This window comes from Natrix helvetica (genome assembly GCF_964273705.1).
Source record: "Natrix helvetica genome assembly, chromosome: 4".
In the NCBI taxonomy this organism is placed as follows: domain Eukaryota; kingdom Metazoa; phylum Chordata; class Lepidosauria; order Squamata; family Natricidae; genus Natrix; species Natrix helvetica.
This window is the reverse complement of record NC_138550.1, coordinates 12,951,578-12,979,108: the sequence shown is the minus strand read 5'-3', so window position 1 is coordinate 12,979,108 and position 27,531 is coordinate 12,951,578. Positions and strand designations below refer to the sequence as shown.

The window sequence follows — 27,531 nt, the reverse complement described above, 5'->3', positions numbered from 1 at the left end:
TTTGAAGAGTCCTACCTTCTTGTTTTTTCATTATTATTATTATTATTATTATTATTATTATTATTATTATTATTACTACTACTACTACTACTACTACTACTACTACTACTACTACTACTACTACTTCTGCTGGCTGGGAGAGTAGCCAACAAGCCGTTAAAACACTTCGGAGTCCTACCTTCTTGTTTTTCATCATCATCATCATCATCATCATCATCACTACTACTACTACTACTACTACTACTACTACTACTACTACTACTTCTGCCGGCCAGGAGAGTGGCCAACAAGCGTTTAAAACACTTCGGAGTCCTACTTTCTTCTTTGAAGAGTCCTACCTTCTTCTTTTTTCATTATTATTATTATTATTATTATTATTATTATTATTATTATTATTATTATTATTATTATTATTATTATTACTACTACTACTACTACTACTACTACTACTACTACTACTACTACTACTACTTCTGCTGGCCAGGAGAGCAGCCAACAAGCCGTTAAAACACTTCGGATATATTTACGGTACTCCAGAACGTCAAATTGCTAGGAAATCAATAGATCAGTCAGCCAGGAATCATGCTATTTGGGGTTATGCGTAAATGGTCTGGGTGTGGTCTGGATAAACTGTAAGATAAGACAAGCACATTGCACACATGCACAACCTAGTTGAAATGGGTGCATGAAAGGGAAGAGATCTTTACCTGCCCATAAATAATTCACACAGGAAATTGGTTTCAGGAGAAAGAAAAGAAAGATTGATCTGAGAATGCAAGAGTCCTAAGGCTATCTCGGTCCAGCTCTTCCAATAAATGAGGAAGATTTGGGGGATATGGAGGGTATTTAAAATAGGGATATTGATTGTTGATTTCTCTGGCAGGAATATTATTCTTTTCGCAGTCCTTCCTAAGAAACTATTTTGTTCAGTTAACTGTAAGAGAGGACTGGAGTAGAATGGAATGAAATAGAATAGAATAAGAAGTATGGAATAGAATAGAATAGAATAGAATAGAATAGAATAGAATAGAATAGAATTGAATTCTTTATTGGCCAAGTGTGATTGGACACACAAGGAGTTTGTCTTTGGTGCATATGCTCTCAGGGTACATAAAAGATATAAGTGATGAATCCTGATCATAATCATCATAAAAATACATTCATCAAGTGAACCTTAAGAGTTTGAGAAGTGTCTCAGATAGAAGCATTTGGTAAATACAGGTAGTCCTCAACTTACAACGCTTTGCTTAATAACTATACGAAGTTACACCACCATTGAAAAAGTTACGTATGATCATTTTCCACACTTACGGCTATTGCAGCATCCCCATGGTCACATGACTATAATTCAGACACTTAGCAACTGACTCATATTTATGACGGTTGCAGTGTCCCGGGGTCATGCGATCCCCTTTTGTGACCTGACACTCAAAGTCAAGATTCACGTAACAACCGTGCTACTAACTTAACAACTGCAGCGAATCGCGAATTGCAGCAAGAAAGGTCGTAAAAGGAGGCAAAACTCGCTTAACAACTGTCTCGCTTAGCAGCAGGAATTTTGGGCTCAATTGCAGTTGTAATTTGAGGATTAGCTGTAATAACAATGAAGTCATGAACCCCAATTCTGCACTGCCTTGGGTTAAGAAGAGCAATTCATGGGAAGGCAACGCTGCCCAACTTCATTGCAATGATACCAGAAGCTACGGTAGATTATGGGGATAGCACAATTTTTAGCAAAATCCTTTCCACTCAAGGATGACAGGAAAGTGGATTGATAACCACAAACCCTAATTCTGAGGGAAGATGAGTCTGGCTCTTCTCATATACACTATATTGCCAAAAGTATTCGCTCACCTGCCTTTACTCACATATGAACTTACTGTAAGTGACATCCCATTCCTAATCCATAGAGTTCAATATGACATCAGTCCACCCTTTGCAGCTATAACAGCTTCAACTCTTCTGGGAAGGGTGTCCACAAGGTTCAGGAGTGTGTTGATGGGAATCTTTGGCCATTCTTCCAGAAGCGCATGTGTGAGGTCACACACTGATGTTGGATGAGTTTACGTGGCCTACCATTTCGTGGCTGAATTGCTGTTGTTCCCAAACACTTCCACGTTCTTATAATACAGCTGACAGTTGACTGTGGAATATTTAGGAGCGAGGAAATGTCACGACTGGATTTGTTGCACAGGTAGCATTCTATCACACTCCACGCTGGAATTCACTGATCTCCTGAGAGCGACCCATTCTTTCCCAAATGTTTGTAAACACAGTCTGCATGCCTAGGTACTTGGTTTTATACACCTGTGGCCGTGGAAGTGATTGGAACACCTGATTCTGATTATTTGGATGGGTGAGCGAATACATTTGGCAATATAGTGTATGTTCCCAGTCAACTCAGTCCCTAGTCTGGAAGAAAGCTAAAGGACTAGACTGGTTTCCTTAGCAATAGCACTTACATACCACCTAATAGCGTTTTACAACAAGTGGTTTACATATTGCCCCCAACAATCTGGGTCCTCATTTTACCCACCTTGGAAGGATGGAAGGCTGAGGCAACCTTGAGCCGGTCAGGATCGAACTCCTGGCGGTCGGCAGAATTAGCCTGCAATACTTCATTCTAACCACCACGCCACCATGGCTCTAATAACTTACGCCACTATTTTTCAATCTTGGTGACTTTGAAGAGATGTGGACTTCAACTCCCAGAATTCTCCAGCCAGCATGCTGTCCATTGCTATCCATTGGCATGGCTTGGGAATTCTGGGAGTTGAAGTCCACACCTCTGAAATCTGCCAAGGTTGAGAAACACTGATTCACACTAACATCGTCTTGGTGTAATAACTTACTTCTGGATATATATATTTTCCCTGTTTGAGGAGAAGCCACTTAGGAGCGCTCTTTGAGTAAGGTTTGCAAGCCAGCTCTGTATCCGCTTCACTGTCGTACTCTTCATCGGCTGCCTAGCTGGGTTGCTAATCAGCGTGTCATGACGTTTTTCTCAGATGCTTTGTCTAATACCTACAACATTCCCACAATCTTTTCAGGAGTTTCATCAGAAAGTGGGATAAGATTACTCAGGCAAGTTTTTTTTTCATGACAAATGCATAATGACTTCTGATAATCACCAGCTTATCTCCAAGCAATTTACGGAGTAAAGTCGTATTAACTGGGTTGGAATCTTCCAAGATGGGTCTCCTGCTTGAGCAGGGGGTTGGACTAAAGGACCTCCAAGGTCCTTTCTCTTGTTCTGATGTCATAGAATCAGGGAAGTTGGAAGGAGCCAGACAGATCATCTAGTCTAATGCACAGTTTCTCAATATTGGCAACTTTATGAAATCCGGACTTCAACTCCCAGAATTCTGGAATTCTAGAAGTTGAAATCCGGATTTCTTAAAGTTGCAAAGGATGAGAAACACTGATCGAGCAGAAATCCCTGCTTTGTTCAAGATCCATTAGAGTACTTGTAGTCCTCAATTAGGACTAGAAATTAGGGCAGCTTCAGAAAAGTCCTGTAAAACATTTCCACCTGTGGTAAAATGTTGGTCCAGCCCACCCAGAGTCACGGATCTCATTTTGGGTGCTTAGCAACTGGCTCACATTTACAACCGGTTGCAGCATCCCAGTCAGGTGTGACATTTTTTTGCCAGTTTCAGGTTCTTAAAAAAACCTTATTCTGGATTTGTTTAATAAACCAGAGGTGGTATTCAGCCAGTTAACCGGTAGCGGAAATTGCAGGTGGGCCTGCCCAGCTTATCCACCCAGCGTCTGCTAGACCAGGGGTCTCCAACCTTGGGAACTTTAAGACTTGTGGACTTCAACTCCCAGAATTCCTCAGCCACCCGCAGGTCACCACTACCGGTTCGCCTGAACCGATCTAAACCGGCTGAATACCTTCTCTGCTTATGACTGTTTTTTTACACATAACCATTGCAGCATCCCTGGTGTCAATGATCTAAATTCAGATGCTTGGCAGCTTTGGACAAGATCTAGATTTTTAAGACAAGGGACTTCCAATGTGGCCAACATCTTCTCTCAGAGCTCTTTGAGCAATGGTTTGCAATTGTGCTAACTGCAACTGTCACAGAAGTGGCTAGAACGAACCTGTGCTCCCTCCATCAGACTAGGGATAGAATAGCTATCAGCCTTCTGACAGTTTCCTGTCTCCTCCCTTCCTTCCCACACCACACTGACTCACAACAAAGGGATAGTCTCCAAAACTGCTGGAGTAATTGGGGAAATTCCCAAAGGCCAGGCAAGGACTCCATGATGCTATGACATCATTGTAGCTGAAAAGAGAAAGGGAGTGTTATGGAGCCAGACACAAGGATGATCTAGAATTCCTACCAATGGGAAAGCACGTCAGCCACATGAACTAAACTCAACTCAACTCAACTAAATCAAATCACCAAACTGAAGACGTTTTAAATGTAAGTTTTGGGACAGTTGGGTCAGAAGAAAATGTGTTTAGTTGCTCGTCAGAAATGGTAGGATGGAATCCCAGGGCCAGAGATCCAAGAAAAATAGAATAGAAGAACAGAGTTGGAAGGGACCTTGGAGGTCTTCTAGTCCAACCCTCTCCTTAGGCAGGAAACCCTACACCACTTCAGACAAATGGGTATCCAACCTCTTCTTAGAAACTTCCAGTGTTTGAGAATTCACAACTTCTGGAGGGAAGTTGTTCCACTGATTAATTGTTCTAACTGTCAGGAAATTTCTCCTCAGTTCTAGGTTGTTTCTCTCCTTGATTTGTTTCCATTCATTGCTTCTTGTCCTACCCTCAGGTGTTTTGGAGAATAGGTTGATCCCCTCTCTTTGTGGCAACCCCTGAGATATCAGAACACTGCCATCAAGTCACCCCCAGTCCTTCCTTTCCATTAAACTAGACATACCCAGTTCCTGCAACCGTTCTTGATATGTTTTAGCCTCCAGTCCCCTCATCATCTTTGTTGCTCTTCTCTGCACTTTTCTAGAGTCTCCACATCTTTTCTACATCGTGGTGACCAAAACTGAATGCCGTACTCCAAGTGTGGCCTTACCAAGGCATTATAAAGTGGGATTAACACTTCAGGTGATCTTGATTCTATCCCTCTGTTGATGCAGCCTAGAACTGTGTTGGCTTTTTTGGCAGCTGCTGCACACTGCTGGCTCAGATCAGTTGTAGGAGTGTCATGCAAATCTTATGTACAAGGGAGTGATTTTACGTTCACTTTTTTCTAGTTGCAGATAGCTGGATTGGTCTTATTGACCTTTGTAGCATCTCCATGAAAATGATCCTATGTCAAACCTAGGCCATTTACATTCTTAATTGCATGTACATTCTTAATTGCCTATCTTTTTTTTTGGCTCATTGATGTATAAATGTAATGTTTGTTTCTAAATATGCTTTCATATTTGGTTCTTTTATGCCTCGTATATTTTGAGAGGCCACTTTTTCCAAAGAGAAGGGAGAAGCAGGACAGTGTGCTAGTCACTCCAGAGATTCTATTTGTTCATTGCACATACACAAAAAAACACTAGATGGTTTGTTTGCTTCTGTTTCCGCAAAAGGGCAGTTCTACTGTTTATCTTCCATGCTGGTCCCATTCCAGTTGGGCTGGTAGCAGGCCAAGTCAGTGTTCAGTTCAGAGGATGACCACAGAGGAAGACCTGATGGTCATCTCTCTCCTTCTTGGCCTTCCCATCCTTGATTGCTGGATTTTGTGTGGATCATTCCAGCAGAAAATAGGAAGGTTGTGTAGTCCTTGGTGTTCTCTGAGCTTGATTGTCTTCTTGTAGATGCTTCATTACCCAACTTCTGTAGGCAACGTCATCATTATTTCTGTTTTTCACACTGTGGACTTCAGCCTTAGTCCACCTGAAATTAGGATGCAAAGAAGGGAGTACATAGGCCACCTACAAAATACCAACACCTGTTATATACTACTAAGGTTCCCCTCGCACATATATGCTAGTCATTCCTGACTGTAGGGAGCGGTGCTCATCTCCGTTTCAAAGCTGAAGAGCCAGCGCTGTCCGAAGACATCTCCGTGGTCATGTAAATGCCAAAGGTGCACGGAACGCTGTTACCTTCCCAACAAAAGTGGTCCCTATTTTTTTACTTGCATTTTTACGGGCTTTTGAACTGCTAGGTTGGCAGAAGCTGGGACAAGTAATGGGAGCTCACTCCATTACGCGGCACTAGGGATTCGAATTGCCGAACTGCCGACCTTTCTGATCGAAAACCTCAGCATCTTAGCCAGTGGATATACCTAGTTCCTGCAACCGTTGCCACGATGTAGAAAAGATGTGGAGACTCTAGAAAGAGTGCAGAGAAGAGCAACAAAGATAGGGGACTGGAGACTAAAATATAGGAAGAACGATTGCAGGAACTGGGTATGTTTAGCTTAAGGGAAAGAAGGTCAAGGGGAGACATGATAGCATTGTTCCAATATCTCAGGGGTTGCCACAAAGAAGAGGGAGTCAAGCTATTCTCCAAGGCACCTGAGGGCTGGAGAAGAAGCAATGGGTAGAAACTAATCAAGGAGAGAACTGAGGAGAAATTTCCTGACAGTTAAAACAATTAATCAGTGGAACAACTTGCCTCCAGAACTTGTGAATGCTCCAACACTGGAAGTCTTTAAGAAGAGATTGGACAACCATTTGACTGAAGTGGTGTAGGGTGTTAGATATTAGCATAAACGGCTGTAAGTCTCCACTCAGGTCCGCCACTAGGGCGGGAACAAGGGGTTGTTCTGATTGGACGGGAGGTTTACCAGATCCCTATAAAAGGGGAGCTACTCAACCCCATAGCAAGCTGGATCACTACTACTAAATAAAGAGCTGTTGTTGTCACTATCGTCTGGAGTCTGTCTCTCGTTGCCCGGATCTAACATAGGGTTTCCTGCCTAAGGAGAGGGTTGGACTAGAAGACCTCCCAGGTCCCTTCCAACTCTGTTATTCTATTCTATTCTAAAATGTCAAGCCTGGTGAAATCTTTGCAAGAAACCAAGATAAACAATACATTTTTTAACACAAAGAGGGGGAAGGAGGCGCTTGACGCAAAGGCTAAAGAAACAGTTCAAATGTTCCAAGCGTTGTTGTTTTGAACAACCTTCTCCCCATACAAATGGTTCCCCAGCTGGGAAAGGGGAATAAATTGAGGTTGACTCCTCCAAGGCAATATGAGGATAGGATCTTACTGTCAGACCCTAAGTATGAAAAGAATGAAGCAGCTCTAACATGCATAGCTGTGGTTTGAGTGAGTGAAAGGGGGAGGCAGAAAGGGGGATAATATTTCCAAATCTTTCCAGGGAGCACAATCAGCAACCTGTATGAAATCAGTCTTTTTTTTCATTATTTATTTGCTGCAAGGTGGAAGGAGATAATTTTCTGACAGCTCAAGAAAGAATGAAAAATAATAATAAAGTACATTTGGGGGGGGGGCTCCCTGGAAGAATGTATGCACAGCAAGAATGACAAAGAGGTTTGTCAGTTGCACGCAGACGCATGGGCCTTCACACCTACACACTCTCAAAAGCCACGGCTCTCGTATTCTCCTCTTGCCATCGATCCCTATAAAATATTTCACACCCGTCGCCATCCAACAGAAGAGCAGTGTTTCTCCACCTTGGCAACTTCAAGATGTGTGAACTTCAATTCCCAGAATTCCCCAGCCAGCGATCTAAAATTCACTTGAGGCTGAGAAACACTGGCCTATAAGGATTCCAACATCTGTGCTTGGAGACATCATAGGGACATATTTAAGAAGACTGCCCTGTCTCCATCACCCATGATCACTCATAGCCCAGACAGGAAATACTCCAGACTGCCTCAGCAGGAGACAACATCGAGCACATGAAGAAACAAATTAGACACAAATCACTGTTGGCCTTTGTTCGTGTTAGGGAAAAAAAAAACCTTGATTGTTGGTAAGTTGAAGTTGCTACCAGACCACAGGAGCTAATTGGTGGCCCAAGACAGAATCTGTTTCTCTCTGCAATGTGGTTACAAGGAAACATAGGAGAAAAAGGGCTTCTTACTGACCCATAGAACTATTGAAAATCTTTGGGTTAAGGAGTTAGACACCTCCTTTGTTGATACGTAGCTAAGGGCCATCATGGGGCTATCCATGTAATCTTTTCCCATCTATGTAATCCCAAAACTGGAACGCTTATGTTCTGACCCAGGCTTCCTTAAAAAGCAAGAAGCAGAGTCTGGGTCCTGGCAAAAGCCCTTTTATTTACACGACTGTGAATTCCTTTCGTTCACAGTCAGCAAGGCTTAGCAAACCGTCTCTCAGAGGAATATTGATCAACACGAACCTTATCTCGCTTGGAGAGCTGCCAAATAATTAGTTTCCAAACACAGGGCAAGGCAAAACGTGGCACAGAGTCTCTTATAGTCACAAACAGAACTTTCCACTCTTAAAACAACCGAAGGAACAAATTGTTTCCTGCAAAAGCCCACTCCCCATTCACTCCTCTTTTGTTTCCTATGGGAAGGACCAATCACCTCCAAGGTGTGACTTTACTCCCAAGTTGACCCTGCTTTCTTAGTTGTTCTTGTCTTCTGGCAGCTCTGCACATGGGCACACTGGGAACAGGCTCCAGTTGTTCCTCGGCCTCACTGCTGTCTAGCTCCCTCTCTGCCTCCGATGCAGAGCCCTCATCTCAGCTTTCCTCGGCGCCCAGGACTGGCCCATGTTCCTTCCTAACCACTGGCAGGCCACAACAGCTTACAACTTCTTTAAAGATATTTGAAACAGAAAGCTAACCTGGGAAAGTGCTGGTTTGTTTGATAATGTAGGAAAGGAATCTTGAATGAAGATAAGGAGACCTGGAAAAAGTGGCATGAATTCTGGCCATCTGTCTTTATTACAGAAGATACAAGACAGCTGAGCTGAGGGAAGAAATCTGAACTAAAGCAAATTGGGGTAACAAGAGAAGATGTAGGACATCTTGAAAGACTAGATGGTAACAAATCACTACTGAGTCCCAAAGACATCCACCGAGGGTTGTTAAAACACAGAAATGTGAAATGTGGCCTTCTGGTCAAGCTTTTTAACCTGTCCCCACCCCCCTCAAAGACAGCCAATATTTTAAAAAGAGAAATCAGGGAAATTATAGGCCACTAAGCATAATGTCTGTTCCAGGGAAATTGGCAGAAATGTGGGGAACGTTTATTTTAAAGGCATAAAAAGGAACAGAACCTTTATATTATAAATAATATAATTATATAAATATTACAATATTACAATATAATCTTTGTAGTATAAAGAGCATCTTGATGTGGATAAAGAAGGAGAGTGCAAAAGTTGGCTTAAAACTCAACATTAAGAAAACTAAAACCCAGTGCTCTCAATTCCTGGCAAATAGATGAGGAAGAAATGGAGATAGTGACAAATTTTATTTTCCTGGGCTCCAAGATCACCGCAGATAGGGGCTAGAGCCAAGAAATTAAAAGATGTTTGCTCCTGGGGAGGAAAGCTAGGGCAAAACTAGACAGCATTCTAAAAAGCAGAGGCATCACCTTGTCAACAAAAGTATGTATAGTCCAGGCTCTGGTTTTCCCAGTTGCAATGGATGGCTGTGAAATTTGGACAATAAGAAAGGCTGAGCGCCAAAGAATTGAGACCTTTCAACTACGGTGCTGGAGAAGACTCCTGCGAGTCCCTTGGACTGCAAGGCAATCAAACTGGTCAGTCCTAGAGGAGATCAACCCTGACTGCTCTTTAGAAGGCCTGATCCTGAAGAGGAAACTCAAATAGTTTGGCCACCTAATGAGAAGGAAGGACTTACTGGAGAAGAGCCTAATGCTGTGAAAGATGGAGGACAAAAGAAGAAAGGGATGACAGAGAATGAGGTGGCTGGATGGAATCACTAAAAAAGTTGGCCTGAGCATAAATGGACTCTGGGGGATGGTAGAGGACTGGAAGGCCTGGAGGAACGTTGTCCATGGGGTTGCGATGGGTCGGACACGACTTCGCAACTAACAAGAATAACAGGTTTCACTGAAGGAAAATCAGCATGAATTCCACAAAGGCAAATCCTGCCTCCCCAGCCTTGTAGAGTTTTGAGGAATGTCAAAAATGTGCAGATGGAGGTGCTCCTATTCACACTGGATGTGTAGATTTTCAAAAGTATTTCATCACATTCCTCATCAGATGTTTCTGACTGAGCAAACTCAGCAGCCACGGGATGAGAAGACTTGTGGTTTTATGGATTGCCAAATAGGAATAAATGAGCAATTTTCTTAATGGAACAATATAAGAAATATAATTTTTTTTCAAGAATCTGCGTTGGTTCTAATGCTTTTTAACTTGTTCATAATTGACTTTCGTGACTTAAGGAAAAGCAATAAGCTGGCCGTGTTTACAAATAATATTAATCATCTGGTTGTTTAATCACGTTCCAAAATTTTACCAATCTGAGAGCTGACTACTATACTGTAGTTCCGTGATGGCGAACCTATGGCATGCGTGCCACAGGTGGCACATGGAGCCCTTTGTTAGGGCATGCGAGCCGTTGCCCTGTCAGCTCCAACGCGCATGCGTGCGCTGGCCAGCTGACGTCGGCCTTCATTTTCAGCCGTTTTTCGCCCTCCGGAGACTTCCCTGAAGACTCTGGAGGGCGAAAAACAACCCAATGCGCAAACTGGAAGTTCAGGAAAACAGACCAGAATTTCAGGAAAGTGACTTCCGGTTTGCCTGTAGAGTTGTTTTTTGCCCTCCTAAGCCTTCCAGAGCTTCCCTGAAAGCTCCAGAGGCTTTCTAGGCAAAAAACAGGTCCATCGTGTGCCAAAAGCAGACGGAGGGCACGTATGCACATGTGCGGGGAGTGTATCACATGCGCTTGCATGTTGAGGGGGCGCACGCATAGTATTATGGGTGTGGGCATGCCCACGCATGAGCCCCCCTCCTGCATTCCCCCTGCTTTTGGCATGCAGTGGGGAAAAGGTTAGCCATCACTGCTTTAACTATTAGTCGGCCATGATATCTGCCTGAACAGACAGGATTGTGAACATGACATAATGCTGCCTTCTAAGGATCACTTCACAATGAGGGTTAGGGTTAGAATTAGGTTGTCTTGTCGATCTGCTATAGACCAAAAGTGGCATTAATGTCACTTGGGAAGATGGATTGATGGGTTAGGGCAGGGATGTCCAAACTTGGGAACTTTAAGACTTGTGGACTTCAACTCCCAGCATGGCTGGCTGGGGAATTCTGGGAGTTGAAGTCCACAAGTCTTAAAGTTCCCAAGTTTGGACACCCCTGGGTTAGGGTTAGGATGGTATCTTCCTTTCACTTTATGGTATCTTCCTTTCACTTTATGGTATCTTCCTTTCACTTTACGTGCTCTGTCTTCAGATGAGATAAATAATAAATACAGACTTTCTTAACTGTAGTGGTGTGAATGTCCACCTAGTCCATATTTTGACATTGTTTAAGCCATGGGTGTCAAACCCGCCATATTGCCATCACATGACGTATCACAACGTTTTCTCCCTTCACGGAGATGGGGTGGGCGAAGCCTACATGTGACACATCCGGCCTGTAGGCCGCCAGTTTGACACCCCTGGTTTAAGCAAACAATGAAGATTGTTTTGAGTTTGGCTGTTAAAAAAGCTAAACAGGATTATAAGTAGTTAGTATTTGATTAGAAATCCAACTAGGAAGTCCCAGCACAGTACACTAGACTGAAAATTGGGGGGGGGGGAATCCCAGAAGGTGGCAGTGTCAAGCCATTTGTGTATTGTTGCCAAGAAAACTATGGTTAAGTCCCGTGGTGCGATGCTGCTGGTTTAACAACCGGTTACACGCACCTAAAGCGCTTACAGGCAGCGCTGAAAATGGATCATTTAGAAACTCAGCTGCTTACCTTCGAAGTCAGCAATGATAAGTAGAACAGCAAGGGGTGGGGGCGGGAAATCAGATGTGCCACACAATTGAGATGAGCTAGAAAGCAAGAAATAAAGGACAGGATAGGGCAGGGGCGGGTGGACGGGGCCAGCTAATCATCAGAGCTACTGGTTCACCCGAACTGGTCTGAGCTGGCTGAATACCACCTATGGTTATGTCCATGTAGTTGTCAAAGGTCAGGTTTGACTCAGAGGAGATGTCTATGACAGTGGTGGGATTCAAAAATTTTTACTACTGGTTCTGTGGGTGTGGCTTGGTGGGCATGGCATTGCTTTGTGGGCGTGGCAGGAGAAGGATACTGTAAAATCTCCATTCCCTCCCCTCTCCAGGGGAAGCATACTGTAAAATCCCCATTCCCTCCTCTCTCCAGGGGAAGGATACTGTAAAATCTCCATTCCCACCCCACTCCAGGGGAAGGATACTGCAAAGTCCCCATTCCCTCCTCTCTCCAGGAGAAGGATACTATAAAATCCCCATTCCCTTCCCTCTCCAGGAGAAGGATACTGTAACATCCCTATTCCCTCGCAATCAGCTGGGACACGGGAGGCAGAGAATAGATGGGGGCGGGGCCAGCCAGAGGTGGTATTCGCCACTTCTCTAAACTACTCAAAATTTCCGCTACCAGTTCTCCAGAACTGATCAAAAGCTGCTGAATACGACCTCTGGTTTGGGGAGATTCTGACTCGTCACAGTTGTCTTAAAGGTGCTTTTTTTCAAAAGGCAACTAGACTTTCTTAGTGTTTTCTTTGAAAGTGAAAGTCTTCAAAGAAAAACACCACGAAAGTCTTGTTGCCTTTTGGGGGGAAAACGAGCACTTTTGAGATTCAGAGGAGACTTTACCTTACCTTCTTCAATTGCTCTTTGTGAAAAGGTTTTAAGCCCTCCGCTGCACCGTTTTATTGGTGATTTGCTCCCAGATTATATTGCTTTGTTTTACATTCTCATAAGCTGCCCTAATGAGCCTTTTGACAGAAGAACTGAGCAATAATGCTTACCCACACATAAAATAAATCATGAGTGACTGGAATTCAGAAAGAGCAATGAGCAGGAACTAAATTATAACTTCCTGGGTGAGCAGCTAGTTTAATCTGAAGCTCTGGTTTTGGCAGTTGCCTAGAATGTGATGGGAACATGGACATTCCTAGTCCTTAACCAGATTACATCAGGTTAAATACATCATTCAGTCCCTGGTTTTGTTTCTTGGCCACAATGGTGTGTAAAAAAGAAAAAAGCCAACCATTCTGATTTCACACAGAGAGAGCCATATGTGCTTACAATTTCTGATCCTTTGTTCCAACTTTTATTATGCAAAGAAATAGAACCAAACTCCTCGAGCAATTTCAACCAGACTTGATACACAGATGACTTACTCTCTGGAAACAAATATTGTGGGGGTAAGACACGCCTAACACGATAGGGTGTGTGTTCTGTTACAATACAGCCTGTTGTGCCTTAAAATGGCTTCTACTGTACTGCCGTTAAAAGGGCTTCTACCGTACAGCGCAGTGGGGTTGCCATGGTAACGGCTTCACAGTACTCCACATGGGGACTCCCTCCGGTAAGGGGGAAAATCCAACATTAGAAATTACATTTGATCTGGACATTTTACCCATATAAATAAATACCCGGACGACGCTAGTACTCGATATAAAACAAAATTTGAAGAAGACATTGTATATCAGAGATGCATTGGCTCCCTTAACCTTCTTTTTTTACCTCTGTAAATAAGAGATGGGCCACCCATTGCAATTTGTGCAAAGGTTTTTTTCCCATTCCTTACTGTGGCGGGTTACCCAAATTTTCATGTGCATAATTTATTTCAGGGATGAATTAGATTAAATGATTTATTGACAAGCCGGCCGACCGACTGACTGATTAGCGTTTTTTTCTTCAACTTGAGCTTTTCAAAGCAGTATTTACTATAACAAAATGTGTGATCAACAAACCTGCATGTGGGAGAAAATATGTCCTGAGATCAAATAAGATATCTACCCTCTGATGGCATTGGCCGTTAGACTGAGTTGCCTTCATATCCAAGATCATATCTACTGTTTTGCTTGTTCCACCACCATATAAAAATGTGGTAAATGTTTGTGGAGAGACAAAATATGTTGACCTATAATGAGAGCTATCGCAATAACACTTAGACTTATATACCGCTTCATAGTGCTTTTACGCTCTCTCTAGTCTAAGTGGTTTAGAGTCAGCCTAATTCCCCCCAACAATCTGGGTCCTCATTTTACCGACCTCGGAAGGATAGAAGGCTGAGTCAACCTTGAGCCTGGTGAGATTTGAACTGCTGAACTGCAGCTAGCTGTTAGCTGAAGAAGCCTGAAATACTGCACTCTAACCACTGCGCCACCTCAGTTCTATCAAGTGAAAATGAGGTTAACCGATAGAAAAATAGTATGTCCCTCCCATCCCAAAACAGTAGGATAAAGGAATAAAATATAACTGCATAATTATATCTGCAGATGTAGTTGGTATTCCGTGATCATACTACTAGCTACTATGATAGTATAGTTCCTCATAGTTCCCAGGACAATTCAGTCGACTGCCAGCAGTTCGATCCTGACCATCTCAAGTTGACTCAACCTTTTCATCCCTCCGAGGTCGGTAACATGAGGACCCCCTTTGTCAGGGGCAATATGGTGACTCTGCAAACCACTTAGAGAGGGCTCTAAAGCAGTATATAAGTTTAAGTGCTATTGCTATTTCTTTGAGCTTCAAGATTTTCATTTCACATGCAAGGATAGCCACAATTTTATTTTTCAAACTATGCTTTGGTCAAGTTCTCCCCGTAGTCACCACAGCTTATAACAGAAGGATTTTTGTTTTCATCACCTTCCAAGAAGATAGGGAAGGTGATTCTCCCTTTTCCATTCTTGCTTGTCTGCACCTTTGTATCTCTTTTGACTCATCCCATCTTTCCTTCCCCCCCTCCCCCCCCACCAGAATCAACATACCGTCTTGAATCAAAGTGAAGGCACCAACCCAGGATCTTCCTCGTGCCCAAATGCAAACACTGGAACTAACTACATCAACTCATCACCACAAGCATTGCTGAACCAGCAGCTGAAACAACAGTTCCTCCTTCAGCAGCAGCAGCAGCACCAAATACGAACAGAAGCAGTAAATATCCCAGTTTTCTATTTTAATTCTATATACCAGTCAGTGCGTTGCTGCGGGTACGGCCTGGAACGGGCCGGGAGCAGCTAAGAGCATACCAGTACAGTAGCTCGTTTGGCTCAACCGCCTGCCCGCACAAGCATCGTGCACCGTGCAAGTAGCAGCGCCAGTGTGATGCACCACGAGTGGCGGCACCGGCGTGGTGTGGCATAATATGGTGTCCTGCCGCAAAAAGATGTCGCGACAGATGTCGGGGAGCGGGAGGCCTGGCTGTGGGGGTCCTATGGTAAGCGGGTGTAGGGCACATGGGGGAGTTCACTCTCCCTAGCTTGATTTTTATGCATGTGCCTCACCCCACCTCGTACAACCAGACACTGGGATGAATGGGAAGGTTCTCAACTGGGGCTTATATCGGGGATGGGGCTTATATTAGGCGCATGGGAGAAAATCAAGCTAGGGCTTATTTTCAGGATATGTGTTATTTCCTCCAGGAAATAAGACCTATTTGCATTCTGACCAGCTGCCTGCAAGGACTATAAATCCTTCCATTCCTCACATCGAGTCAGAGCTGAAGAAGCTCCTTGGATGAGAAGTGAAACAGCTTCAAAGTAAAACCAGTTGCCTCTTGAAAAAGCACCTTTGAGGCAACCATGACCTGGATGACTGAGAATCTCCCTAGATACCAGATATGTCCCAGCAACAGTTCCTCTTAATGCAATACAATAGTAGAGTTGGAAGGGACCTTGGAGGTCTTCTAGTCCAACCCCCTGCCTAGGCAGGAAACCCCATACCGTTTCAGACAAATGGCTATCCAACATCTTCTTAAAGACTTCCAATGTTGGGGCATTCACAACTTCTGGAGGCAAGCTGTTCCACTGATTAATTGTTCTGTCAGGAAATTTCTCCTCAGTTCTAAGTTGCTTCTCTCCTTGATTAGTTTCCACCCATTGCTTCTTGTTTTACCCTCAGGTGCTTTGGAGAATAGTTTGACTCCCTCTTCTTTGTGGCAATCCGTGAGATATTGGAACACGCTATCATGTCTCCCCTAGTCCTTCTTTCTCTTAAGCTAAACATACCCAGTTCCTGCAACCGTTCTTCATATGTTTTATTCTCCAGTCCCCTAATCATCTTTGTTGCTCTTCTCTCTCTAATATTGGTTCTCATCTCAAACAATAGACAGACATTTCATTGGATCTATGATGTCCCTATATTTCAAAATCTGAAATTACAGTTATTTCTACCAGCTTCCCTAGCCTGTTGTCCTCCACTGTTGGGAATTTAATTTCCAAAATTAATTCCCACCTCTCTGAGGAACATCAAGCTGGAGAGGTTTGTTCTGACAAATATCCCACAGCTCCCCACCTGCTTCTCCTCTGTGGCATCAATCGAGTAGGATTATCCTTTGAGAACGCATCTTTGAATCTATGCATTTGATGTCAGGTGATTCCGTTCAAATCTTCAGAATAATAAATAAATAGACAATGCTTTTCTTTTTTCTTCCTCCTGCAGGAGAAAGCAACCCCTCAAGATCAGCTGAATAGACACCTTACAAGACCACCACCAGATTATAAAGACCAAAGAAGGGGACAGGTCAACGTGCAGCAAACGCACCAATATTCCGGTAAGCATGCCACATAAAAGCAAACAAGCCACCTTCAGACAAAGATTTGACTCATTTGCGTGTGGGACATTCTCCTCCTGAGCAGCGCTTTAGCTCTTCTTTCTCTTCAAGTTTGATGTGAGAGTTTCTCCTGTTTTCTTTCTATTTTCTCGTCCCCCTGGTCTCTCAAACTTCCTTCCTCCTAAATTTTCCTTTGCTTTCATCCATTCGACACACAAAAGTCTCCTTGTCCCTTACTCCTTTCCCCGAGGCCTTTTCCCTACCCCAAACAAACCAGCATTCAGTTTCCTTCACAGAAGCGACATTGATTTTCGGGAGCCCTCCACTGACCTTTCCCCTCCACTGTTGCGGTATCCGTGATCGTTGTACGGCATTGGTGCAGTTGCGCCAACAGCTTAAAAGTCAATTCACGATTTTGAGCCCACCACATCTACTATCTGTTTAATCAGAGGATATCTAAAGATGCCTATCTAACTCTGTTGGAATTTGCCTGGTGGCTGGATAAATCAAGGGCTTCCAAAAAAAATGAAGAGCAGTTCTAACATGTGATGAGTTGTCTGATGATTCAAACATTCTTCATGGATCCTCAACTTTCAAACATTCAAATTTTACTTGGGGAAGATCTAAAGTGAGTCTCATGTTTCTTAAGTCTCTGTATAGGTTAAAGAAGGCTGATTTGGCTAACAGAGCCTGACTGTCTCATGTTCTATTTTCAGGCACTGCATTTTAGGCATAAGCCTTGATGCAAGCATAAATGAATCAGAAGCATCTTGATAAACTCAAATTCATTTGTGTCTACCCACCTAGAAGAAAGGACACCTGAAACAGATAGATAGACTTTGTGTCAGGGTTCCAAATAGCATCCAAAATTAAATCAGAGTCCAAGCAAAGTACTGTTCAAAGTTCCAATTTATTAAGAGAGCCATGTTGGCCCATCTGGGAAAACCCGAATCTGAAAGCTTCCTGGTTTCCCCCACCTAGTTGAAAGTTCAAGATCTTGCCCCCATATCCACCAGTCCATCACATGGTCCAATCTTCCACTGCCACGCTGACAGTTCCACCCATCAAATTCCGGTCAGGTGCAGAGGTGCAAAGACAAAGGATGACCATAGCTTTCTAGAAAGAATTTTGTTATGGCTACATCGCATCTCACACCTACTATCCCCCCTCCCATTTTCCCACAATAGAAAAAGCATAGTAGAATAACAGAAAGTGTGGCAGGCCAAAGATCCAAAAGAAAGGATGGCTGCATTCTCTTCATGAAAGAGAATTACCTAACTGGTCAAAATTGACTTTCAGAGAGCAGACACCTCTCTCTTCATGATGGACTGTCAGTTCTGGCCATTAATCAAAAATTGACACAACCCTGGCCGTTAATCAGAAATTGACACAACCCTGGCCGTTAATCAGAAATTGACACAACCCTGGCCGTTAATCAGAAACTGACACAACCCTAGCCATTAATCAGAAATTAACATAACACTGGCCATTAATCAGAAATTGACATAATCCTGGCCGTTAATCAGAAATTGACACAACCCTAGCTGTTAATCAGAAATTGACACAACCCTGGCCATTAATCAGAAATTGACATAACTCTGACCATTAATCAGAAAGTGACATAAATGGCCATTAATCAGAAACTGACACAATCCTGGCCGTTAATCAGAAATTGACATAACTCTGGCCATTAATCAGAAATTGACACAATCCTGGCCGTTAATCAGAAATTGACACAACCCTAGCTGTTAATCAGAAATTGACACAACCCTGGCCATTAATCAGAAACTGACACAACCCTAGCCATTAATCAGAAATTGACATAACCCTGGCCATTAATCAGAAATTGACATAATCCTGGCCGTTAATCAGAAATTGACACAACCCTAGCTGTTAATCAGAAATTGACACAACCCTGGCCATTAATCAGAAATTGACATAACTCTGACCATTAATCAGAAAGTGACATAAATGGCCATTAATCAGAAACTGACACAATCCTGGCCGTTAATCAGAAATTGACATAACCCTGGCCATTAATCAGAAATTGACACAATCCTGGCCGTTAATCAGAAATTGACACAACCCTAGCTGTTAATCAGAAATTGACACAACCCTGGCCATTAATCAGAAACTGACACAACCCTAGCCATTAATCAGAAATTGACATAACCCTGGCCATTAATCAGAAATTGACACAATCCTGGCCGTTAATCAGAAATTGACACAACCCTAGCTGTTAATCAGAAATTGACACAACCTTGGCCAGTAATCAGAAATTGACATAACTGGCCATTAATCAGAAAGTGACATAAATGGCCATTAATCAGAAGCTGACACAATCCTGGCCGTTAATCAGAAATTGACATAACCCTGGCCATTAATCAGAAATTGACACAACCTGGCCATCAATCAGAAATTGACACAACCCTAGCCATTAATCAGAAATTGACACAACCCTGGCCATTAATCATAAATTGACATAACCCTGGCCATTAATCAGAAACTGGCACAACCCTGGCCATCAATCAGAAATTGACACAACCCTGGCCATTATTCAGAAATTGGCAGTACCACTCAGGTTTTTTTGGTATCTGAAGTCTGGTTATATTCTCCATTGAACACTAATTGGAATGAAATTTCTGTCCATCTGGTATAAATTAGACCAGCACAAAAAGAAAGTGGGGAGCGGGAGAGAGAATGAAGAAGCTAAAAATAGTGAGCAATTCAGAGAAAAAAGGAAACTTTGTCTTGGGACTAAGAGAGAGAACCATTGTCCCCAACCACTGCACCCTCTGAAGCAATTTCGGCTGTTACAAAAGAATATAGTATGTTGGCCATCTGTGTCTGAATCAACATGTTTCATCTTGGCTAATGTAGAAAATGCCTCAGTTGCCTGAGTCTGAGTCTTTTTGTTGCAACAGATAAATGTTATGTGTCCTGAACATCTGCTTCATTTCAATGATCTTTGGTGTACAAATTCAGCACCGGTTCCACGACTTAATTGCTAATGACATGTGTAATCCAGGCGATAAGTAACCCCATAGTTTCTTTCACATTGTCCCAAAGGTGCTTTTTCAGGAGGCACCTGGACTTTCTTTCTTTTTTTAAGTGTTTTTTTATTTGACATTTTCCAAACATTAAAATCACAATTACACTTTTACAGCTTTCTATTGTTGGTATTTTTTTCTCATTTTGGGTTTTCCATTTTCCATTCTATTATCTTACACATATTCTTCTTTGTTTCATACTTTCCCATTTTTACAATATATACATCTATATACAACATTTCTATCTCTATTGCTTTCTAAGTATATGCCATCTCTTTTCATTGTGTTTATTATGTGTTCCTTATGCATTGCTTTTACATCTCTTTTCGAGCTAGTTATACCAACTGTTCCATATCTTATAGTATTCTGTTTCCTCTCTATCTCTTAGATTCATCATTTGCCCATTTCCTAGTATTCTAGCACCTTTTTTTATGATTTCTGCATTTGAGGGAATGGTTTTCTTTTTTCTCCAGCTTTGGGCAAATGAGAATTCTGGCAGCAGTAATTATGTGAAGCATTATATATTGGATATCAACTGGACTTTCTTGTTCTCTTCTTATCCAAGAAGCTTCTTCAGCTCTGACAGGATGGTGGGGAATGGAAGGATTTATATTCTTTGCAAACAGCTGGTCATTTGCATCCTTTTAGAGGGTCCTTGAAGCCCTTGGAGGTTTTTTCTCTGTCCTCAGAGTCACCTGAGTGATGCTTCTGGTTCCTGTAATTGGCCATTTTTTCTCTGGAAATCCATTCCTACTCCCATAGCATTCAAAGGGAGTTCATCCCAAACTGTATAGCTAAAAGTCTGTAGAGATTCTCAGTCATCCTCAGTCATCATCCATTGTAGGTCACTTTATCAAAATTCAGGCACTTGGCAATTCACATGCAGTTATGTTGGTTGCAGCGTCCTGGGGTCATGTGACCCTCCTTTTGTGACCTTCTGACAAGCAAAGTCAACGGGGAAGCCAGATTCACTTAACAACTGTGCTGTTAACTTAACAACTGCAGTGACTCACCTAACGACTCTGGAAAGAAAGCTTGTAAAATGGGGCCAAATCCATTTAACAACTGTCTCGCTTAGCCACAGAAAGGTTGGGCTCAAATGTGGTCATCAGCCAAAGACTACCTGTAGAATGACTGGCCAAAGAAAGGACAGATAGTACCAATAACGAAGGGCGCCTTGGGTGCAATCCCAAAACATCTGGAGTACCGTTTAATAGCATTGTGCCTTTAACCACTGGACCAAACTGGCTCTAGCAGGAAAGGAGGAGGACTTAGCAGTTCAAAAGAGGGAGGCTGTGTCACTTTTCTGCAAAAGTCATAAACATACAACTCACTTAACAACTGTCTCACTTAGCAACAGAAATTCGGAGCTCAGTGGTGGGCATAAGTCAAGGACAGCCATAAATCCCAACTCTTCAGATGTTGTGGCCCTGGCAGCAGATTCGGATAGTGAGGAGATGAGGGAGGAACATGGGCCAGTCCTGGAGTCTGGGGAAGGCTCTGATGAGGGCTCTGTGTCGGAGGCAGAGAGGGGCCAGAGCCGTCTGCCAGTTATCAGCTGCCTTCAGAGTCAGACATCAGTGAGGCAGACGATCTGCTGGGAGCCTGTTCCCAATGTGTGCATGCACAGAGTTGCCACACAAAGGGAACAGTTTTAAGAACAGGGGTCGACTTGGGAGTAAGGTGGATAATGAATGGCCCCTTCCAGAGGAAATAAAAGGTGCGAAAGGGGAGTAGAATTTGCAGGAGACAATTGGTCTGCTTAATTGGTTCCTGACTCTCTGAGACTCCTTGCCAACTTTTGCAGATATGAACCTCTCAGCTCTCCAAGCCAGATAAGGTCTGTGACTGAAAATCCTCCCTTGAAAGATTTTGCTGGCTGTGAATGAGCAGAATTCACAGGAAATTAATACCGTGTTTCCCCGAAAATACGATCTGTCCTGAAATTAAAGCCTTGCCACATTTTTTGCGTGGGCAAAAATATAAGCCCACCCCCGAAAATAAACCCCCTGGACGCCCCCCCCTCCGGCCAGGCAAAGCACCACTCACCGATATAGCGGTATCCTGAAGGCGCCAAGCCGCAGGAGCTGGGGGGAGAAAGGCGCTCACATTGCTTGCCGCCTTCGGGGTACCACTAGGTTGGGGAGTGGCGTTCTGCCTGGCTGGATGGGGGAGTTGCTGGGCGGCTGCTCCCTTGCGAACTGGCTCCCGAAGAGCCGGGCACAGCCTCAAGGGTGAAGCAGCCATGAGGTGACCAAGCTCACAAGCAACTGCCCGGCAAACCCCCTCTCCACCCGGGCAGAGCACCATTCACTGACCTAGGGGGTATCACTAAGGCGCCAAGCCACATGGTGCTCTACCCGCTCCCCAGCTCCCACGGCTTGGCACATTAGGGATACCCGCTAGGTCAGTGCATGGAGCTCTGCCCGGCGGGAGAAGGGGGTTGCGCAGGCTTGGCGCCTTAGTGATACCCCCTAGATTAGTGAATGGCGCTGTGCCCGGCTGGAAAGGGGGGTTGCCGGGCGGTTGTTCGTGAGCTTGGTCATCTCATGGCTGCTTCGCCCCTGAGGCTGTGCCCAGCTCTTTGGGAGCCCGTTCGCACGGGAGCAGCTGCCCGGCAACCCCAAAACAATAAGTCCTCCCCTATAATAAGCCCAAGGACATATTTTGTAAGTAAAAAGAAAATAAGACCCTGTCGTATTTTGGGGGAAACACGGTAAAAGGTTTTTACCGTGTTTTTACCTTTCCGGGACAAGGAGTTTATTTCATGCTCTTGGGAAGCCTCAGTCAGAACACCAGATACCTAATCCCATAAATGAGAACTTGTTAATGACTAAAAGTCACAGTCATATCATAAATAAGTTGCTCTATGACAATCAAGCCAGAAGCCAGCTTTATGCAGATTGGCTTACTGTAAAATCCAGTAGGTAGAATGGGATCATCAGGTACCGTTCCAGTACGGTGCTCCAGAGGGCCCGCCCACTCGCTCGCGTTCCTTACCTATATTTGAGCTGTTCAGGGCTTCTGCGCACGGAGCGTACGGCGCCTGTGCGACGCTCTGCCGAGCAGCTGGAGCATCATGGAAGCATCGCGGGCAGTAAGTACGCATGTGCGCACTTGCTGCACATGTTCATGTGGTGGACACCCGGCCCCGTTGCATGGTACTGGTTGCACCGGGATCCGGAACCCACCACTGGTATAGCCCAGGGGTGGGCGGGCCCACCTGAAGATCAGAACGAATGGGTTTGCTCTCAGCTGATCTTCAGAGCTACCGTTCCCCCGAACCGGGCTGAACCGGTAGAATCCCACCCCTGTAACTGATCCTATTGGGTACTTTGGTTTCAGAGTCTTGTTTAGGCCTGCTGATGGATGATGGATTTTGATATCTTTGTTCTTCTCCTAGGTGGATCACCAGCTGTGAGCATCAACTCCAACCTATGTTTCTCCAGTCCCATTTCCACTCCTAACATTTTGCCGCAGCAATCCAATCTCTTGTCCACGACTCATGGCACCAGAATGCCTTCTCTCCCAGCAGGCCACCATGTCAGCTGCTACGGGAGCATTCCATGCAGTCAAGCAAACACTTATAATGTGGCCCCGTCAGGAGTAAACCATGTTGCACAGCATAGAAATCTAAACCCAATTGTTACCGGTCCAAACAATCCCGCAGCATCTCGGCCAGCACCACCTGGGCAAGGCAACAACATGACACCCTTTGACAATGGCTTGGGAGTTAACTCCCAGCAAGGGAAGCTCAGCTTGAACCAGGGGACTTCGGCACAAAGACCTTCAAATGTGATGGTCAGTTCAAACGCTGCAGCTCAGAACTGGGTTTCTTCAGAAGCAGGATCGAAGCAACAGGAAGCACAGAGGGCTTCGGGGTCCCCATTCTCCTCTGGAAGCTCCTATAGCAACCAGCCGCTACAGCGCACGACTGCCCTTCAGCAGTTCCCCCCACGGGCCATGGTGCCACCTAACCAGCTGGGTGCCCTCCAGATGAGAACCCCCACGAGCCAAATGAACCCAAGTCTAAATGGACAAGTGGGTGGGCCACCCAAACCCCAGAGTGCAATGCCTACTCAGTTGCAGGCGGAGGTCGTGGCCCACTTAAATCCACCCAGAGTGGGGATGACACAACCCCACCCTTTGTCATCCAACCAGTTCTCATCGAGTGCTACCCAAATGTCCACCAGGGCTTTTCAAGGGACAAGTCATTCCAGTGACCTGGCGTTTGATTTCCTGAACCAGCAAGCGGATAACATTGGGCCCGCGCTCAACAGCGACCCGGACTTCATTGATTCTTTGTTGAAAACAGAGCCTAATAATGATGATTGGATGAAAGACATCAACCTTGATGAGATATTAGGAGGCCATTCCTGAGGCAGCTAACAGTGCTGAACTCCCAGTGTTAGTTTTAAGACCGAAAAGTCAGGATATCAGTCTTCAGTTTGTAGAAGACAAAATTTAGGGGAGGGAGGGGAGGGGAAGCAAAACAGTGGGTTGCTGGGTCCAACCTTAAAAAATATATTAATGCAACCATGCTTACACATAGCTTGTCCCATTATCAAGTATGCTAAAAATGGTAAGTCTGGATCTGTAGCTTACAAATACAGTGGTTCTGATTGAGAAGGGAAGTCGGAGAAATGGCTGCTCATCATCTAAACAAAATCCTAAATATGTAAGCTAATATTTGCATCTATTACACAAAGGAGCGACCCAGGAATATGCACTGCATCGAAAATATACCGCTGACATCCACTAATGATTTCTCATGTGTATCCGTGTGTTATGTGTGTACAAATAGAAACCTGGCTGGGAAAAATAAACAGTGAACAACAACAACACCCAACTCATCTTATCAAAAGTCTTCTCTATCCTTGAAGATTCTAGTAGTCTTGATTAGAATCCCTATCGCTTTCATTCAGTGGCAATGAAACACTGCATTGTGAGAACTGTCAGTCAGGACATCCGGTGTACATCAAAATTATGGATGCAGGTTAACACTTTGTAGAGGGAATCCGTGTGCCAAGAAATATAAGTTTATTGATAGAACCCATCTACGCCTATCAAGCATCCCAGGTTCTACCCTGTTTCCCTGAAAATAAGCCCTCCGTGGATAATAAGTCTTATCGGGCTTTTGAGTGCATGTGCTTAAAACAAGCCCTCCCCCAAAATATTGCAACACAGCAGCAGGCATGAGGTGACCACGCTCGCCGCCTCCTGCACCTCAAAAATAATAAGACCTCCCCAAAAATAAGGCCAAGTGCTTATTTCTGGGGTCTAAAGAAAATAAGACCCTGTCTTATTTTCAGGGAAACACGGCATTTAGTGTGGGATGAAAAGGAGTGATCCCACAATCTGAAAGTCCTTGGCGCACATGGCAGCTTCCTAAATCTCTAGAGTTCCTAATATTTCTTAAAACAGCAGCTTTCTGCCCATTTTCCTGGAAATAAACCTACAGAATTCGGTGGAATAAACAAGGCAGTATACAGATAGTTCGCCCCATAAGTGGCTTCCTACCCACTTTCTCCCTAATATCCGTCCTTATGGGAGAATCTACGCAATATGGAACTACCAAACTCAAGAGAAGTAGAAACTTTCGATTCAGGATCTGTTTTGAATAGAAATAACCAGCTTGTCCAGCCTGTTACAATTTCATAAGCTTCCTTCTCCTCTCGATAGCTTTCACATCTGCTACCCTGTTTCTCTGAAAATAAGACCTCCCTGGATAAGAAGCCCAATCAGGCTTTTGAGCGCATGCGCTAAAATAAGCCCTCCCCCAGAAATAAGCCCTGTGCTTATTATAGCATTCAAAACAAGGTAAAAACAATCCAGTTTTATTTTACGCATCAGTAACATATTATGAATAAGGATGAGGATCCGTGAGGCAGGGACCCCTGCAAAAATTACCTACATAGGCTCAAAGGATATCTAATGGTAGATCCATCAAACGTGGTTAATTATTTGAGCAGACACTACAATCAGCCAATCACCGCTTTTAAGGTAGCTATTTAAGCAGTTCGTTGTTCAAATTCAAGGTTTGTTTTTGTTTTAAAATAGCTATTACTTTTCATTTATAAACAGCTCAATATTAAGTGAGATCTAAGCTCTTCCCCTGACAAAGGCAAGCAGGGATGATACATTCTGGAATGCTTTACTTGTAATCTTGGATTCTCTACATTGATAATTCACTCCGGATACTGTTGGGAATCTACAAGCATCCTGATCTTATACTCTCCAGGTGGATTTGAGTCTACAACACTTTCTAGCCAACATATTTACAATGACAATTTTGCAAATTTCAGTCCTAATACATCTGAAGGATACCCCTGTGGGAAAACTGAAATAATGAGCAGCTTGCAGTTCTGATGAGTTTGGTCATCTAAGGATTTCAGATGCTGTTTCTGGTCATTAGAATATAGAAGTCGACTATGGAATAACAGAGTTGGAAGGGACCTTGGAGGTCTTCTAGTCCAACCCCCTGCTTAGGCAGGACACCCTATACCATTTCAGACAAATGGTTATCCAGTCTCTTCTTAAAAACTTCCAGTATTGAAGCATTTATAACTTCTGGAGGCAAGCTGTTCCACTGATTAATTGTTCTGTCAGGAAATTTCTCCTTAGTTCTAAATTGCTTCTCTCGTTGATTAGTTTCCACCCATTATTGGATTTATAAAATCTTACAATTCCCAATCTGCAGTTCCATAAACCAAATTTGTAAAAGAGACCTATCGTGGTACAACCTCTGTTTATTTTAAAATCCCATGCCTTTGAACAGTTAACTCTAGGTTGCACCTTTGTGACCCAACGCTGAAAAAAAAGCTGGGAATATTTTGATTTTAAAACAAGAAAAAAACAACAACCCTGCATCTTGTTATCACCATGTATCTTCTTTTTACCATTACAGTTAAACGTACTATGCTTATCTTTTCAATTATTGGATCAGGAGTTCTTTTCAATATTGGGCTGTAAATATGGAGAAAAGTTTTTGTAAACTTTTGTACAAAAAATGTAATATTTTGGTAGGAATACTAAAATCATATTCTTTGGGTTATATTTATACACATGTGGAATAAAAATGTATTGTCCAAACTTTGTATTTTATACTGCAAAGGAGATTTTTTAAAAAATTCCTTTCGTATTTGAATATACAATGTATGGGGCGAGGGGAATTGTATGATACGATTAAATTTTTCCATCCTGAGATACAGTATATGCAGAAGTTTAAATAAGAGGAGACAGGAAGAGAAGTTTAAATAAAAGAATTGAGGACCCTAAATGCATGGCTTTGTCCTAAAATCTCAAATCTGATTTCATATAATTCATTACGTCATGTTAACTAAGGATGTTGGCTGCTGAATTCCATCTCCAGGTTGAAGACAGCTTTTTAGAAGAAACATCAGCTCTCTTAAATCTAAAAAAGTCATCGTTCCAAACATGCTTTGCACCAGTGGTGGGATTCAAAAATTTTTACTACCACTTTTGTGGGTGTCACTTGGTGGGCATGGCAGGGGAAGGATACTGTAAAATCTCCATTCCCTCCCTACACCAGGGGAAGGATACTGTCAAATTTCCATTCCCTCCCCACTCCAGGGGAAGGTTACTGCAAAATCCCCATTTCCTCTCGATCAGCTGGGACTTGGGAGGCAGAGAATAGATGGGGGCGGGGCCAGCCAGAGGTGGTGTTTACTGGTTCTCCGAACTACTCAAAATTTCCACTACCGGTTCTCTAGAACTGGTCAGAACAGCCAGTTATTCATTACAGATGATGACGTCAACCGCAATAGCAATAGTACTTAGACTTACATGCCGCTTCACAGTGCTTTTAC

At 43.5% G+C, this 27,531-nt stretch overlaps 1 protein-coding gene across 3 annotated transcripts in view; it reads left to right on the top strand.

Annotated features, from left to right (window-relative positions):
* Positions 1–26,966, top strand: part of MAML2 (mastermind like transcriptional coactivator 2) — a 210,610-nt gene extending 183,644 nt beyond the window's left edge. For 2 of the 3 annotated variants that reach the window (XM_081950688.1, XM_081950690.1), the window contains exons 3-5: positions 14,858–15,034; positions 16,541–16,652; positions 23,106–26,966. In XM_081950688.1, the coding sequence (XP_081806814.1) occupies positions 14,858–15,034; positions 16,541–16,652; positions 23,106–24,082 (1,266 nt within the window). In that variant the 3' untranslated portion in view covers positions 24,083–26,966. The remainder of the gene's footprint in view (positions 1–14,857; positions 15,035–16,540; positions 16,653–23,105) is intronic. The other variant, XM_081950689.1, reaches the window with a different exon arrangement.
* Positions 26,967–27,531: the final 565 nt, after the last annotated feature.